This window comes from Leptodactylus fuscus, chromosome 7, assembly GCF_031893055.1.
Source record: "Leptodactylus fuscus isolate aLepFus1 chromosome 7, aLepFus1.hap2, whole genome shotgun sequence".
In the NCBI taxonomy this organism is placed as follows: Eukaryota; Metazoa; Chordata; class Amphibia; order Anura; family Leptodactylidae; genus Leptodactylus; species Leptodactylus fuscus.
This window is the reverse complement of record NC_134271.1, coordinates 149264227-149281565: the sequence shown is the minus strand read 5'-3', so window position 1 is coordinate 149281565 and position 17339 is coordinate 149264227. Positions and strand designations below refer to the sequence as shown.

Below are 17339 nucleotides of genomic sequence, written 5' to 3'. Positions count from 1 at the left end.
TAGTTTGAACATAAATCCATAAACAGTCGTGAAGCCATGTCATTTACTGAGATAAAAAGTAACCTATTAATCGAGGTTACAAACTATCTATGTGCTAACAATGCCCTCGGTTTGCCGTATTTTTGGCGTGATTGTTGCGGTATCTCAGCAACTCGCTGGGACGCTATATAATCAGTGTGTTGTGGGCGTTGATGATCCGCCTGCTCCGGCGTTTCGTCAGCTCTCAAGTTGCCCTGGCACTGAACTTTTTCCTCGCACCGTGCCTGTAATTGTTCCGGCACCTCAGCAGCTCGCTGCAATGCCATTTAATGAGTATGTTGTTGGAGTAGATGATCACCCTCAGCTGCACTGGAGGAGAACTCTGTGACTTTTGGCTACCTTCATAACTCTCGTTGTTTGCGACAAATTAGTTTTTCTTTTTTCCGGCATGTTTAAAATTGAGAAACTGACAATTTGGATTAAAGATGCTTGCCCATGTCAGATTATCTGCAGTGCCTGGACCATATCAAATAATATGCAGATGTGTGTACAGTCATGGCCAAAAGTTTTGAGAATGACACAAATCTTCTCTTGTCACATGATCTGCTCCCTCTGGTTTTTCTGTGTGTTTGTCAGATGTTTTTATCACATACAGAAATAGAATTGCAATCATATTATGAGTAACAAAAGCTTATATTGACAGTTAGAATGAGTTAATGCAGCGTTGCAATATTTGCAGTGTTGACCCTTCTTCTTCAGGACCTCTGCAATTCTCCCTGGCATGCTCTCAATCAACTTCTGGACCAAACCGTGACTGATAGCCGTCCATTCTTGCACAATCAATGCTTGCATTTTGTCCGAATTTGTAGGTTTTTGTTTGTCCATCCGTCTCTTGATGATTGACCACAAGTTCTCAATGGGATTAAGATCTGGGGAGTTTCCAGGCCATGGACCCAAAATCTCTCTGTTTTGTTCCCTGAGCCATTTAGTTATCACATTTGCCTTATGGCAAGGTGCTCCATCATGCTGGAAAAGGCATTGCTGATCGCCAAACTGCTCTTGGACGGTTGGGAGAAGTTGATCTTGGAGGACATTCTGGTACCATTCTTTATTCATGGCTGTGTTTTTAGGCAAGACTGTGAGAGAGCCGATTCCCTTGGCTGAGAAGCAACCCCACACATGAATGGTTTCAGGATGCTTTACAGTTGGCATGAGACAAGACTGGTGGTAGCGCTCACCTCGTCTTCTCCGAATAAGCTATTTTCCAGATGTCCCAAACAATCGAAAAGGGATTCATCAGAGAAAATGACTTTACCCCAGTCCTCAGCAGTCCACTCCCTATACCTTTAGCAGAATATCAGTCTATCCCTAATGTTTTTTCTGAAGAGAAGTGGCTTCTTTGCTGCCCTCCTTGAGACCAGGCCTTGCTCCAAGATTCTCCACCTCACAGTGTGTGCAGATGCACTCACACCTGCCTGCTGCCATTCCTGAGCAAGCTCTGCACTGCTGGTAGCCCAATCCCGCAGCTGAAACACTTTTAAGAGACGGTCCTGCCACTTGCTGGTCTTTCTTGGGTGCCCTGGAGCCTTTTTGGCAACAATGGAACCTCTCTCCTTGAAGTTCTTGATGATGCGATAGATTGTTGACTGAGGTGCAATCTTTCTAGCTGCGATACTTTTCCCTGTTAGGCCGTTTTTGTGCAGGGCAATGATGACTGCATGTGTTTCTTTAGAGATAACCATGGTTAACAGAAGAGAAACAATGATGCCAAGCACCAGCCTCCTTTTAAAGTGTCCAGTGGTGTCATTCTTACTTAATCATGACAGATTGATCTCCAGCCCTGTCCTCATCAACACCCACACCTGTGTTAATGGAGCAATCACTGAAACGATGTTAGCTGGTCCTTTTAAGGCAGGGCTGCAATGATGTTGAAATGTGTTTTGGGGGATAAAGTTCATTTTCTAGGCAAATATTGACTTTGCAAGTAATTGCTGTTAAGCTGATCACTCTTTATAACATTCTGGAGTATATGCAAATTGCCATTAGAAAAACTGAAGCCGTAGACTTTGTAAAAATTAATATTTGTATCATTCTCAAAACTTTTGGCCATGACTGTACACTGAGGGTTAGTGTGTGTTTGCACAGAGAGATAACAGCCCTGTCTTTCTTAGAAGTTGAGATAAGAGCAGTGTAATATAGTATGTGAACATAAATTCATAACAATTGCGAAGCCATGTCATTTACAGGGATAAAAAGTAGCCTATGTGTTAATAGAGGTTATAATCTATCTTTGTGCCAATTTTATTCAAATCCGTTCAGCCATTTTTGCGTTATGGAGGAACAAACATACAAACTTTCACATTTATATTATCTAAGATTAGTAGGATAGGATAGGATAGTATATTACACTGTTCTTGCAGCAGCTTATCTCAGGTCCCAGGTCTGTTATCTCTAATATGTAAACACTCAGCTAACCCTCAGTCCATTGTGTACATGCTTTTGCATATTATCTGATCTGCTCCAGGCAGTGCTGACACACTGGATGAGAAAACACCTTTAATCCAAATTGGCAGTTTACCAATTTTAAACATGCCAGGAAAAAGAAAATCTAATTTGTAGCAAAATTCAAAAACAACGAGAGCTATGAAGGAAGCCAGAAGTCACAGAGTTCTCCTCAAATGGAGCAGAGGGGAATCATTGACGCCAACAGTATACTTAGCTGCCGGAACAATCACAGGCACGGCGTGAGGAACAAGTTCAGCAACAGGACAGCTTAAGAGCAGCCAAAACGCCAGAGCAGGCAAACCATCGACGGGAGCAATTTGCTGAATATAGGTGGATCATTGACACCAACAACATGCAGACAAAGTCGCACGCAGAGGCTAATCTGTTATAAGTTATTTTGTGAATAACATATAGTTATATGACCTTTCCAAATCATTATATGCTTGTTTTCTACATTTATTACACAGCTTCCTAACTTTTCAGAGTTAGACTTATATAGTAATAATAATATCAATAATGATTAATATTCGTTATTTTCTAGCAGACCTTATATTTAAATGTATTTTCCATGCTTTTTTTTTGTCTATAGAAGTTCAAAGTTGTCACAAAAAAAATCTCCACACAAAAACTGAGAAACTTATAGAGAACATACCTCCAGGATGTAACAAGGGGGAGGAAAGCTTTTCCTTCTCTACACGTTATGTGAACCTCATCATTGTCTCCACACAACACTTCAGGAAACATTCTGAGAATGAGCTCATAGAAACCGGAGTAAGACATGATGAATATTTAAAGGAAAAACAAAACGAATTACAGCGCATTTCCCCTAATAAGATCTTCCGTTGGTGCCACCGATCTAGACTTGTACCCCATATGGTCATGGTGAGCGGAGTGCCCGGTGTAGGGAAGACCACACTGATGCAGAAGTTTGTCTATGACTGGGTGAAGGGCGATCTCTATCAAAGATTCTCTTTTGTCTTTTTCTTCAAATTCCGAGAACTCAACATAGTTAAGGATAAGGTTAGTCTGGAGACCATGATCCTTCATCAGTACCCATATCTGGAGGAGCAGCTGGAGAACATCTTACAAGATCCAGAGAAACTTCTCTTTATATTTGATGGATTAGATGAAAGCAATCATACAATGGATTTCACATCACGTCACTTGTGCTCTCATCCTAAACAGCTCGGACATTGTGGTCAGATTGTGGTTAGTTTGGTGAGAAAGTCTCTTCTTAATGGTTGTTCTGTCCTAATGACCAGTCGTCCAACCAGACTGGCGTCAATTGACTGTAATATTTTCCAGAGAATATTAGAGATCACTGGGTTTTTTCCAGAAGAACGAAAGATTTACTTTGAGAATTTCTTCTCCAACCCCGAAATGTCAGAAAAGGCTTTTACTTATGTGAAGCAGAATGCCACCTTGTACACGTTCTGTTACCTCCCGTCCTACTGCTGGATCATCTGTACTGTATTATCCAGGAGCTTCCAGACAACAAGTAGTGACCAGCAGGTGACATTATTACCCAGAACAGTGACACAACTCTTTGCCATATTTGTCGCCAACATTCTGTCCAATCACAGCCTGGAGAAAAATGACGCTCAGAAGATCCTGCGGTCCATCGGATGGATGGGAGAACATGGAGTCATGAACCACAGGATTATCTTTGAGGATCGAGATCTGGATTCTTTTTATGTGGACAAGAAGTCAAAGCTCTTATCAAGTTTTCTGATGGAATCGGAGGAACCTGTGACCTATTCCTTCTTACATCTTACTGTCCAGGAATTCTTCTCTGCCTTGGTCCATTATACTGATTATTCTGATAAGTTACAGAAATCACTAGAAAAAGCCAAATCCTATCCTGATGGACGTGGTGAGATGTTCCTCCGCTTCCTGTGTGGTCTATCAGACGGCAACACCAGGTCAAAACTAACTGGATACCTGGACAAACAAGCAGCTCAGGCCTCCAGAGATGTTATCACTTGGCTGAAGAACTATATTTTAGAAGATCAGAAGCTGGAGGAAAGTGAAGATAATAAGCGACGTCTTCTCAGGACATTCTACTATCTCTTTGAATCTCGGAATAAGGCTCTAGTGCTGGAATCATTACAATCACTCAGAAGTTTGGACCTTTCTGGTGTTCACATGTCAGCTCTAGACTGCACAGTGTTGGCTTTCATCATGGAAACCTGCACAAATATAGAAGAACTCGATCTAACTCGATGTTCCTTAGACACTGAAGGATTAGAGAGACTTTCACCAGTGTTACATAACCTGCAGAATCTGAGGTATAATAATAATTATATTTTCTCAAGGGGTTTATGGAGCTTTTACTTTGATGGCCATTTTATGTACTTACGAATCTGAGTAATGTAGAATCTGCCAGACAGGTCAATATACGACAGATAATACAGATTTTGGGTTTCCACAGCTCACAATTAATCCACAAAGAGTTTCCACTGTGGGAATTCTATTTCATGTATAGTCCTCTCCATATAGCTGCGGTGTCCCAGGGCTCTTGGAAGGAGACAATTGTTGGCGAGAGTTCGGCAGCATTTTGGGCCTAAATTTTCTTAATCTGGTCTAGTTGACAAAAATGATTTTCCCCAAAGCTCCAGGGGCCTTAGGGCAGCAGAGTGATGAGGGAGATGTTAGTGAGATTGTAATTGTTCCTCTGGGCAAACCCAGATGATGATCTAGTAGGGGGTGTAAATGCCCTATAGAAACAACGTTTAAAAAAAAAAAAACCAAACCCCAAAACAACAGGAGATGAATTTAGGAATCAACAGACACGTGATATGTAATAATGTGCAGACAGGAGGTGAATGAAGGACACATGGGACACAGACTGAGATTTACAATAGATAAAATAGGAAGGAACTTTCTCAGTAGCAAGTGATGACAATCTCATTGATCCTGTATATTCCATGTCCTGAAATAAATTCTAAAACTATGCAGACACCTCACCCATATCTCATCTTGTTCTTACAGTTTGCGTGGTAATAACCTACCAGACACTTCCTGCACCCAGTTGGCCTCTGTAATAAGGAATAACCAGTCCCTGAAGATACTTGACCTGTCTAATAACCGTCTGTCTGGTCCTCACTTCAGTGACTTGATGGCCGCTCTGTCCAGTCCAGCCTGCAGGATACAAGAATTACAGTAAGTATAAGAGATGTGTACAGGAGGAGACATGTGCGGGACAATATACATGGATTTTATTCTATTTTATGCTCCTCCGCACCAGTGTTATGTCTATGAGATAAACTGCTGACCAGTGGTGTAAATACTGGGGTAGCAGTGGCACTTAATGAAGTAACCCCAGCTAACAGTAACCCCAGGTAAAGGGCCCTATTTACTTACCGAACCTAGCTCCTGCTTCCGGCCACGTGTGCTTCCCCTTCTGCGGAAGCTGTAGTGAGCAGGAGTGGCGATCAGTAAATAAGACCGCAGGATTTTCAGACCCCAGAGTATAATGATCGGAGGGCTAGGAGATGTGAGGGAACATAAAAAACACTGTTACTTACCTTTCCTGTGGTTCAGCAAGCTTTGGCAGGCCTATTTGGTGACGTCCCAGACACATGGGCCAGGTGTCATTATGCATTGGGACACCGGTCCTTTTTGGTGACGTCTGGTCTAACATTGAAGATGGCTGAAAGTAGTGGGGAGTGCACAGAAGCCAGGGAGAGGTAAGATATTGTGTTTTTTATCTTTGTATCCTCCACTGGGTTTCACATCATTATACTCTTTTCAGACCCCAGATTATAATATTTGTTCATGGTTGGTCCACTATGGGACATAATACTGTGTGCAGGGGCCACTATGGGACATAATATTGTGTGCAGGGGCCACTATGGGTCATAATACTGTGTGCAGGGGCCACTATGGGACATAATATTGTGTGCAGGGGCCACTATGGGTCATAATACTGTGTGCAGGGGCCACTATGGGACATAATACTGTGCGCAGGGGCCACTATGGGGACATAATACTGTGTGCAGGGGCCACTATGGGGGATAATACTGTGTGCAGGGGCCACTATGGGACATAATACTGTGTGCAGGGGCCACTATGGGGTATAATACTGTGCGCAGGGGCCACTATGGGGACATAATACTGTGTGCAGGGGCCACTAAGGGACATAATACTGTGTGCAGGGGCCACTATGGGGTATAATACTGTGCGCAGGGGCCACTATGGGGACATAATACTGTGCGCAGGGGCCACTATGGGGACATAATACTGTGTGCAGGGGCCACTATGGGGACATAATACTGTGTGCAGGGGCCACTATGGGGGATAATACTGTGTGCAGGGGCCACTATGGGACATAATACTGTGTGCAGGGGCCACTATGGGGTATAATACTGTGCGCAGGGGCCACTATGGGGACATAATACTGTGTGCAGGGGCCACTAAGGGACATAATACTGTGTGCAGGGGCCACTATGGGGTATAATACTGTGCGCAGGGGCCACTATGGGGACATAATACTGTGTGCAGGGGCCACTAAGGGACATAATACTGTGTGCAGGGGCCACTATGGGGGATAATACTGTGTGCAGGAGCCACTATGGGACATAATACTGTGTGCAGGGGCCACTATGGGGACATAATACTGTGTGCAGGGGCCACTATGGGACATAATACTGTGTGCAGGGGCCACTATGGGACATAATACTGTGTGCAGGGGCCACTATGGGGGATAATACTGTGTGCAGGGGCCACTATGAGGTATAATACTGTGTGCAGGGGCCACTATGGGGGATAATACCGTGTGCAGGGGCCACTATGGGGGGATAATACTGTGTGCAGGGGCCACTATGAGGTATAATACTGTGTGCAGGGGCCACTATGGGACATAATACTGTGTGCAGGGGCCACTATGGGGGATAATACTGTGTGCAGGGGCCACTATGGGTCATAATAGTGTGTGTAGGAATGCAGTTTGTGCGGGAAGGGAGTTGGGGGAGGGGGCATTTCAAATGTTCGCCATGGGACCCAGTCATTCCTAGTTATGCCACTGCTGCTGACTGCACCTTCATATGTGACATATGTTTTGAAATTATGTATCTAATCCTATCATGTGTAACACCCAAATCTCATCTTCTTATTCTAATAGTTTGACTGATAATAATCTCCCAGACACTTCCTGCGCCCAGTTGGCCTCTGTAATAAGGAATAACCAGTCCCTGAAGAGACTTCACCTGTCTAATAACCAACTGTCTGGTCCTCACTTCAGTGACTTGATGGCCGCTCTGTCCAGTCCAGCCTGCAAAATAGAGGAATTACAGTGAGTATAAGAGATGTGTACAGGAGGAGACGTGTGTGTGTGTGTGGGGGGGGGATAAGTTATACATGGAGGTTATTCTATTTTATGCTCCTCCGCACCATTGTTATGTCTATGAGATAAACTTCCGACTGCAACTTCATATGTGAAGTCTCTACTGATCTGTGTATCTAATCCTATCATGTGTGATACTGTATACTGAGCTGTGCAACTAATCCTATCCTGTGTGATACTATATACTGAGCTGTGTATCTAATCCTATCCTGTGTGATACTGTATACTGAGCGGTGTATCTAATCCTATCCTGTGTGATACTGTATACTGAGCTGTGCAACTAATCCTATCCTGTGTGATACTGTATACTGAGCTGTGTATCTAATCCTATCCTGTGTGATACTGTATACTGAGCTGTGTATCTAATCCTATCATGTGTGATACTGACTACTGAGCTGTGTATCTAATTCTCTCATGTGTGATACTGACTGCTGAGCTGTGTATCTAATCCTATCATGTGTGTGCAGCATCCCAGAGTGAGCTGCTAAATGTTTTGTGTTTGTCACTTGTACCCCGGGGTTGTTTTGTTTGTCTTGTCTTTTATATGTCTACTAGCTGTTACCTGCGACTTCGTCTGCGGTGATTGTAGCAGTGGGTATATACAGGCGCGGGTAAGGTTTTCGTACTGTGTATAAGGTATGGGATATGAAATGTAACTTTGTATCTTGTTTTTGCAGAGAATACGTGACACTTTTGTGTTGAAGTTAATTTGTATTTGAGCTGCTATATATTCGGTGTTGTGAGAAACGTGACATAGTGACTTTGGGACAGAAGTATTTGAAGTTAACCCTTTCCCGTCAATGGCATTTTTTGATTTTGGTTTTTCATTTTTGACTCCCCTCCTTCTAAACCCCATAACTTTTTTATTTCTCCGCTCCCAGAGTCATATGAGGTCTTAATTTTTCTTGGGACAAATTTTTCTTCCTGATGCCGCCATTATTTATTCTATATAATGTACTGGGAAGCAGGGAAAAAATTCTGAATGGGGTGGATTTGAAAAAAAAATGCATTTCTGCGACTTTCTTAGGGGCTTTGGTTTTACGGCGTTCACTGTGCAACCAAAATGACCTGTCCCCTGTATTCTGTGTTTCGTTACGATTCCGGGGATACCAAATTCATATGGTTTTATTTACATTTTGACCCCTTAAAAAAATCCAAAACTGTTAAAACTTTTTTTTTTTTGAAAAGTCGTCATATTCCGACAGCCGTAACTTTTTTATATGTCCGTGTACGGGGATGTATAGGGCGTCTTTTTTTGCGGGGTCAGGTGTACTTTTTAGTTCTACCATCGATCACTTTGATCACTTTGATCACTTTTTATTCAAATTTATATCAGAGTCAAAAGAGTGAAAAAATGGCGGTTTGGCACTTTTGACCATTTTTCCCGCTACGGCGTTTACCGAACAGGAAAAATATTTGTATAGCTTTGTAGAACGGGCGATTTCGGACGCGGGGATACCTAACATGTATGTGTTTCACAGTTTTTAACTACTTTTATATGTGTTCTAGGGAAAGGGGGGTGATTTGAATTTTTAATCCTTTTTATTTGTTTTTATATGTTTTTTACTTTTTTTAAAACTTTTTTTTTTTTTGCATTTATTAGACCTCCTAGGGGTATTGACATGGGTGGGCGGTGTCGCGGATTGTCAGAGCGGTGGGGGTCAGCAAACATGGCTGCTCCGGAGCGTTAAAGAGAACCTCCTGGAGTATCGTTAAGGGGAGGGGCAAAGTGGTAAAGTTTATGTATATGTGATTGTGTGGGGTTAGGGGCGAGGCTGTAGAGGGCAATATGAATTTTGTGGCTTGCTATGGTCCAAAGTGTGTGAGATTGCAGAGATGGTGATGTGAGTTTGGGTTTTGTGGGGGTCCTGGCACAAACGTGTGTGCGTTATTGTAACGAAAAGTAGCCTATTGCGCAATCGGGTGTATTAACTATGTTTGTGGAAACTTTCAGCCAAATCGGTCGAGCGGGTTTTGCGTGATTGAGGAACAAACATCCAAACACACAAACCCACAAACATCCAAACTCACAAACTTTCACATTTATAATATTAATAGGATGACAGTGGTTCTTAACCTTGTTTGAGGTACCGAACCCACCAGTTTCATAGGTACATTCACTGAACCCTTCTTTAGTGATAAATGAAATATATTTTTTTTTTTCCAAATTCAAGACATAGGTATATGTTTTTTTACTGGTACACAAAATGAACCGTGCATATGGTCTAGGGTTCGATCAAACCCCGGTTAAGAACCACTGGTCTATGGTAAATGCAATATGTCTGCCACATCTTTGTATATTTCTCTGCAGTTTGAATATTGTTGTACTACCTTATGACCAATCACAGGCCACTGGGCGGGGTTGAAGAAAGGGTTTATATTCTCCCGTAGCTATTGCAAAGTCAGTCCAGTGTTGATGTCAGAGGACAGTGCCAGAGTCCTGTGTGGTGTTTGCGACCTATCTGGGCAGGGCATCTTGTATACGCCCTGCTGTGCGGAACAGTGGGAGAACTCAGCAAAGTACTTCAGGCACCCGCCTAGTAGCTAAGAGTGAAGCCATCTTATTCCAGATATATCCGGAGACAGCCCCGGAGTTAGTGAGAGAACTTTAAGTATCACCGAGCAACATCTGTGTCTGTGTAATAGGAGTTACAGAGGTTCCCAACAGGAGTATTGAATACGGGCCTACCTTCCACGTACCCAGGTTCCCTATCAGGACTCATTGCCCCTCTACAGCCCCTAACTATTTATTCAGGGAGTGGTACAAGAGGAGGAGAGGAGAGAAGCACATCTATTACTGCAGAGTTTAAGTTACCTTTGGCGAATCTCTTAAGTCTAAAGTGCTGGGTATTGAACTGTATGCTGTAACCCATTTTGCAAAGCTGCTGATGAATCTGTTGACGCTGTTGAATATAGAGTTATTTGGTTTACCCTGCAACACTGGACTCCTAAGTCATTGCCTGCATCAACATCAGGGCTCTCCTGAACAACAACATACCAGCTCAGTTTCGAGAGGTCCCCTCTCCAACAAGGAGTGCCCTGGGAGAAACAAGGCCTCTACCCCAACCAACAGGTAGAACTACAAGACCCCCCTTGTCTGTGCACAGCCCTGGGGAGGGTTCGAAATGTGTGGGAAGCAAACAAGGCCTGGCAGGCAGCACAGCCCATGTCATCTTTACACTCACTCTATGATCCCCTCCACTGGGTTGCTGCATGTGATACTGTATACAGATAAATTACATCTCCTCTTCTTATTCTTACAGTTTGGCTGGTAATGATCTACAAGACACTTCCTGCACCCAGTTGGCCTCTGGAATAAGGAATAACCAGTCCCTGAAGAAACTTGACCTGACTAATAACCGTCTGTCTGGTCCTCACTTCAGTGACTTGATGGCCGCTCTGTCCAGTCCAGCCTGCAGGATAGAGGAATTACAGTGAGTATAAGAGATGTGTACAGGAGGAGACATGTGCGGGACAAGTTATACATGGATTTTATTCTACTGTATTTTATGCTCCTCTGCACCATTGTTATGTCTGTACTACAGTGCATATATAGTGGCAGCAATGTCTGGTTCAACCCAAACATCTCATGGAGAATGAGAGACTATGAACTGCATTATGAAGTACCTTCTGGAAACTAATTTTCATGATGATCCCATTGATCCCCTACTTTCTGGGGGTTATCCTTTACTCATGCTCACTTGCCAGGCTTCCCATCTGTATAATCTGACAACTAAGTTTTCCATTTTTCATGTGACATTTGCCACCTACTAGCAATGAGTGAACCAGTTTGTAGCCGTGTCTTCTGGTCCTATATATGGCAACCAACATATAAAGAACAATATCAAAATCCTTTAGAAACCTCACTACTCCATATATGATTGATCAATTATAGTTTCAATTCACCACAAAAGAATTCTCGATATGCACCAAGCACACTACAAACATATACAGAGCATTACAGATGAGTGCGCCTTCATCCTGAAGACTTAGTACAATTCCTGGAACAATCATACAATACAATAAAATAACATGGACTAGTGGTGAGGCACTGCAAAAGCAATGGTCTTACTTACCGAATTTTAGATGTCCAATAACAGGATTCCTTGTTGATCGTCCCTATAAACTGCAGTTGGGATCTAGTTGCCCCCTTAAAAAATGTTGTGGTAAAATTTATTATGAACCACAGACTACGGATCTCAACTTATTGCTTGTGAGCTTCCAATTCTTCAGTGTCCTTGTGAAGGAAAGCGATAGTCCGGATAGGAAGACAATGAACACAAAACTCTCTGGCATGTACAAAGTTTTCTAAACAATACTATTTTATGGTAACTATCCTTACAAATACAAATTAGTTGTCATCTAATAGGAATGATGCCTTTAGGACATTGCTTCCAATCAGAATTGCTAGAGATTACATTAAATAAATAGCACAATGTGCAGAACATTGTGAAATTACACAAAAGACCCTTGCACAAGAATGTATGCAAACAAAAAACTGTGCAACAGCCAAAGCCCATCTAGAACCTAGTATACATTCAGGTATTATATATTTCTACAGATACAGATGCAACAGGGTGTGTCCCTCTTGACATTCAGAGATCTCACTAACAGCCAGTGCCCTTTTTTCTCCATGTTAACAATGATTAGATTGAGTAGAACATTCTGTATACATCCCCACATCTCATCTTCTTATTCTTCCAGTTTGGGTGAGAAGAATCTACCCGACACTTCCTGCATCCATTTGGTAGAGGGTTACACAGCAGGTGTCCGTATTACAAATGATACTAAACTCTGTAAGGTAATCAGATCTGAGGCAGATAGTAGAATATTACAGGGGGATCTAGGGAAGCTGGAAGAATGGGCGGAGACTCGGCAAAATGTTTGATTATGTACTTAATAGTAAATTACTGGGTAAGACTGACAGTGGCAAAGACTTGGAGATTTTGGTGGACAGTAAGCTTATCTTTAGTGACCAGTGCCAGGCAGCTGTCACAAAGACAGGATCAGACCTTACTGGGAGGACACCAGAGCTCCAGGGATAGGCGAGTATGTTTTTTTTTTTTTTCTTTTACCTTTCCCCGCCTATTTTAAAAATATTTTTCTCGCATGTTTCACTGGGGAACACAGCACCTTGAGTATAGACATGGCACTAGGAGGCGGACACTAGGATAACGAAAGCTGTTGGCTTCGCCTACTCAGTCTATACCTTCTCACAGTCAGGGCACTAAGGCAGTTTTGAACCTAGTGTCATAGGAGGCAGTCATGACCTGACTCAGAGCTCATCAGTGTGTACGCCACATTTAGTCATACCCCCTGTGGGCGCAACACTCTGTAATAGAGCGTCTCGCCAGTTACCAAGTCCCCATCCTTTACTTGGTGCAGTTGGAGATTTCAGTGACCCTACTACCACGTGCCAGGTTTTACTGATGGCGTGACCCTGCGGCGCCTGAAGACATCAGGTAAGTATGAAATCATCTGATTCTTCTTCCTCTTTGGGTCCATCAGGAGCTTCTCTGGTGGCTCTCCTTCCCAGGGATTTCCCTGGGAAAGTCTTTTCTTCCCATCCATTGGAAGGTTGTCACCACCAACGTGGTCTGGGTTGCGGTATTCAGTGTCTTGAACGTTCAGGGCTGGTGGTCCATGGAGGAAGCCTCTCTCCAGATCAACCTGCTGGAACTGAGGGCAATTTTTCTGTCACTGGACCTCCCTCTTCCAGGGTCTTCTAGTCAGCATTCAGTCCAACAACTCCACCGCTGTCACCTACCTGAACCAGCAGGGCGGGACCAGGAGCCGTGTGGCCCTTCTGGAGGCTTCTCACTCTCTCAGGTGGGCAGAGCCTCAGGTCCCTGCTCTTTCAGCAGTCCACATCTCGATCCAGTCGAACGGTCCCTTCATCTCTAAAGATGGCGCCGTACTGAGTGGCTGCCTCGATACAGAGCTCCAAGCGGAGAGCAACCTTTATCTTCCTTTTTCACTCTTTTTTTCTGTATCTTCAAGAATCCTTTTTTTTTTTTTCCTTTTGTTTCTATTGTTAAGCATGGACAAGACTCAAGACCTGAATCAGCTGGAGTTTTCCTGTTTGCACATGTGCCTGTTACCATCCCCCAGGAGCTAAGGACAGCATGTCTCACCATGCGGCATGGAGGAGAAACCTACATGGAAGTGTGGACTTCTTTCAAGGAGATGATTTTTGGAGTCTATTGCTGATGTGTGAAGATGCCTACAGCTGATTGGTATTTATTTCTATTACTGTGGACACGTGGGACTCTGTTACAGCCTGGGAACCATCACCCACCTACCCCATGAGTTTATGGAGGCTTGGCAAGAGAGCCGCACCCTGTCTACCTGGATGGCTTCAGACTTCTATGGGCAGTAGAACACAGTGGTAAGAAGAAAGGAGGAGAGCTTGTGATGAAGGACATTTGGGGCATTTTTTGTGGTTAATGGACAATTGTGATTTGCGGCCGCAAAATAACGCGGCGAATACGATCCTAACTCCCATTGAAATCAATGGGAGCTTTTACGGTGTGCAAAGTCTCACACGCCGTGTACGTGCCACATCACGCTGCACGTTACATTGTGTGAACTTACCCTAACGGTCAGAGCTCTGCCCTTTCTATTCTGTTTCAGAAGACACTGGCTTTCCCTCCCCAGGTGAAGACTTTTTTCCAGGGTGTAGCTCACTGCGTCCCTCCTTATCGGTCACCAGTAGATCCTTGGGATCTTAACCTTGTTCTTGAGATACTGTACTTTAGGCTCCCCCCTTTGAACCTAAGGCTATTTCTCTTTGTCTTCTCTCCTGGAAGGTTGCCTTCCTGGTGGCCATTTCTTCTATTCGCAGGGTCTTCAAGCTGACTGTTTTGTCTCGGCAGTCTCCCTTTTTTGGTCCTTCACAAGGACAAGGTTGTCCTTCATCCTCCACCGTCTTTTCTGCCAAAGATGGTTTCTTCATTTCACATCAATGAGGACAGTTTTGCCATCCTTTTGTCCTGATTCCAAGCATCCTCGTGAGTGTTCTCTTCACTTCCTGGATGTTGTTCGTGCGGTCTGGGTCTACTTGGCTCTCACTGACCCTTTCCGAAGCTCTGACACTCTGTTCGTTCTTCCAGAGGGCTCTCGGAAGGGCTTGCCTGCTTCCAAGGCCTCCATCTATAGATGGATTCGGTCTGTCACTAAGCCTTTCGGCTTAAGGGTAAGGATCCGCCTTCAATGTGACGGCTCACTCCACTAGAGCTGTCGGTGCTTCCTGGACTGTTCGGCGTCAGGTTTCTGTTTCCCAGGTCTGCAAGGCTGTCACCTGGGCTTCTATTCACACTTTCACAAAGTTTTACCAGATGCATTCTGTGGCTTCGGCTGATGCCAGATTGAGTCGTATGCTTCTGCAAGTGGCTGTGCGCTCGACTGTTCGCATGGTTGTCTGTTTTCCCCTCCCTCTGGGACTGCTGTAGGACGTCCCAAGGTGCTGTGTCCCCCAGTGAAATATGCAAAAAAAATGGGATATTTGTACTCACTGTAAAATCCTTTTCTCGTTGTTTCACTGGGGGACACAGATCCCACCCTTTATTTTTTTCTGCATGGGTTTGGATTTGTTGGTGGTTGGTTGTTCTGTATTCTTTTTTGGACTCTCTCCTACTGCTGTGGTACAAAACTGCCTTAGTGCACAGTCTATGAGAGGGTATAGACTAAGTAGGGGGAGCCGACAGTCTTCGTTATCCTAGTTGTCCGCTTCCTAGTGACCAGGTCTATACCCAAGGTGCTTGTGTCCCCCAGGGAAACAACAAGAAAAGGATTTTACAGTAAATACAAAAGTTCCCATTATTTTAGCTTGGACAACCAGTTTAACAATATGGAAGTCTCCAATAGACTGTTGTGAATATTGTGTATCAAACATTACCATGTGACTGGCACCTTATAGCAGTGTTGTATATGTGCATTTGCATTTTTCTCTTTCTTGGACTGTAGGAGTCTGAAGCCTAAGTGGCCGCTCATACGTATTTTGTCCCTGTGCAGCCTCCATTATACATGGTTAGATCTGGCCGGATACATTATCTCTCCACAGTCACAATCTACAGATGTTCTGTAGATACATCGCTCACATCTCATCTTCTTATTCTTACAGTTTGACTGATAATAATCTACCAGACACTTCCTGCACCCAGTTGGCCTCTGGAATAAGCAATAACCAGTCCCTGAAGATACTTCACCTGTCTAATAACAGTCTGTCCGGTCCTTACTTCAGTGACTTGATGGCCGCTCTGTCCAGTCCAGCCTGCAGGATAGAGGAATTACAGTGAGTATAAGAGATGTGTACAGGAGGAGACATGTGGGGACAAGTTATACATGGATTGTTGAGGAGCACTCTAATATTCTAGTGGTAGAGATGAGCAAACAAGATTCGATCTTCCACTTTTTTCCAGCCAAACCAATACTAATACACTCTACGGCAGGGGTTAACAACTCCAGGCACACCTGACAAGAGTGGCATGCGAGGTTTATTTCCCTGGCACGGGCAGCAGGAGTCCTCGCCCAGCTGTTTCGACCGAAACAAAACTGCTATTATACTGTGGGGTTTCTTCAGGCCCTAGAGTATAATAAGTGGAGCCCCAGAGTAGGTGATTAAATAGTAAAAAAAAAATATTACTAACTTCTGCCTCACTCCTCAGCAGCTCTGTTCTCTTTGGTTTTTCTGCTTGAAGTAAGAGACCACTGATAGGGCCTCAGGGATCACAGGGGTCATTATGCATAATGATGCCAGATGTGACCTCTGTCACCCAATCAGTGGTTGCTGACTTCAGGCAGAAAAAACAAAGAGAACAGAGCTGCTGAGGAGTGCAGGAGAGGTGAGTAACATTTTTTTTTTTTTTTATGTTTGTCACCTCTCTTGGCTCTCCACTTATTATACTCTGGGGTCTGAAGAGACCCCCCAGTATAATAATAGCTATTGAGTAGAGAAAACTGAAGTATTATAAAAGTTGGAATATTATACTGTGTGAAGGGACCACTATAGGACATAATTCCATGTGCAGGGGCCACTATGGGATATAATACCAGAGGAATTGATTAAAAATAACAAACACTTATACTCACCTCTCCTGGGTATCCTGCTGTCTTCTGCGTCCTCCTTGCGAATGAGTTCCTGGTCCCCAAACGTGACTCTGCTAGGGCCTGTGATTGGGCCTCAGCAGTCACGTGGGGCATGATGATGTCATTACGTCGGCTTACTCCATGTGACTGCTGAAGCCCAATCACAGGTCCCAGCAGTGAAGCCTAAGGAGCAGGACCTCAGCCACGGCCAAAAGAGCTCCGGAGTGGATACTGAACCCAGGACAGGTGAGTATAAGTATTTTTTTTATTTTTAATTACCGGCGATCGCTAGGCCCCTCTCCATTAGCCCTATATATAGTGGTCAAAGAACCAGACTTTCCCCGACCGCTATCATGGTGGTTTGTGGCCCCAGCCTTTTCCACCTGGCTGCCGGTCCTGTACTGTTTGCCACTGCACAGTGGGC

General features: G+C 43.9%; 1 protein-coding gene across 1 annotated transcript in view; it reads left to right on the top strand.

Moving 5' to 3' along the window:
* The window catches only part of LOC142214634 (NACHT, LRR and PYD domains-containing protein 3-like), a 42670-nt gene that overhangs the window by 17564 nt on the left and 7767 nt on the right, over positions 1–17339 (top strand). Inside the window, exons 5-9 of the mRNA XM_075283571.1 lie at positions 3074–4772; positions 5476–5646; positions 7607–7777; positions 11092–11262; positions 15951–16121. Coding sequence (XP_075139672.1) covers positions 3074–4772; positions 5476–5646; positions 7607–7777; positions 11092–11262; positions 15951–16121 — 2383 coding nt within the window. The remainder of the gene's footprint in view (positions 1–3073; positions 4773–5475; positions 5647–7606; positions 7778–11091; positions 11263–15950; positions 16122–17339) is intronic.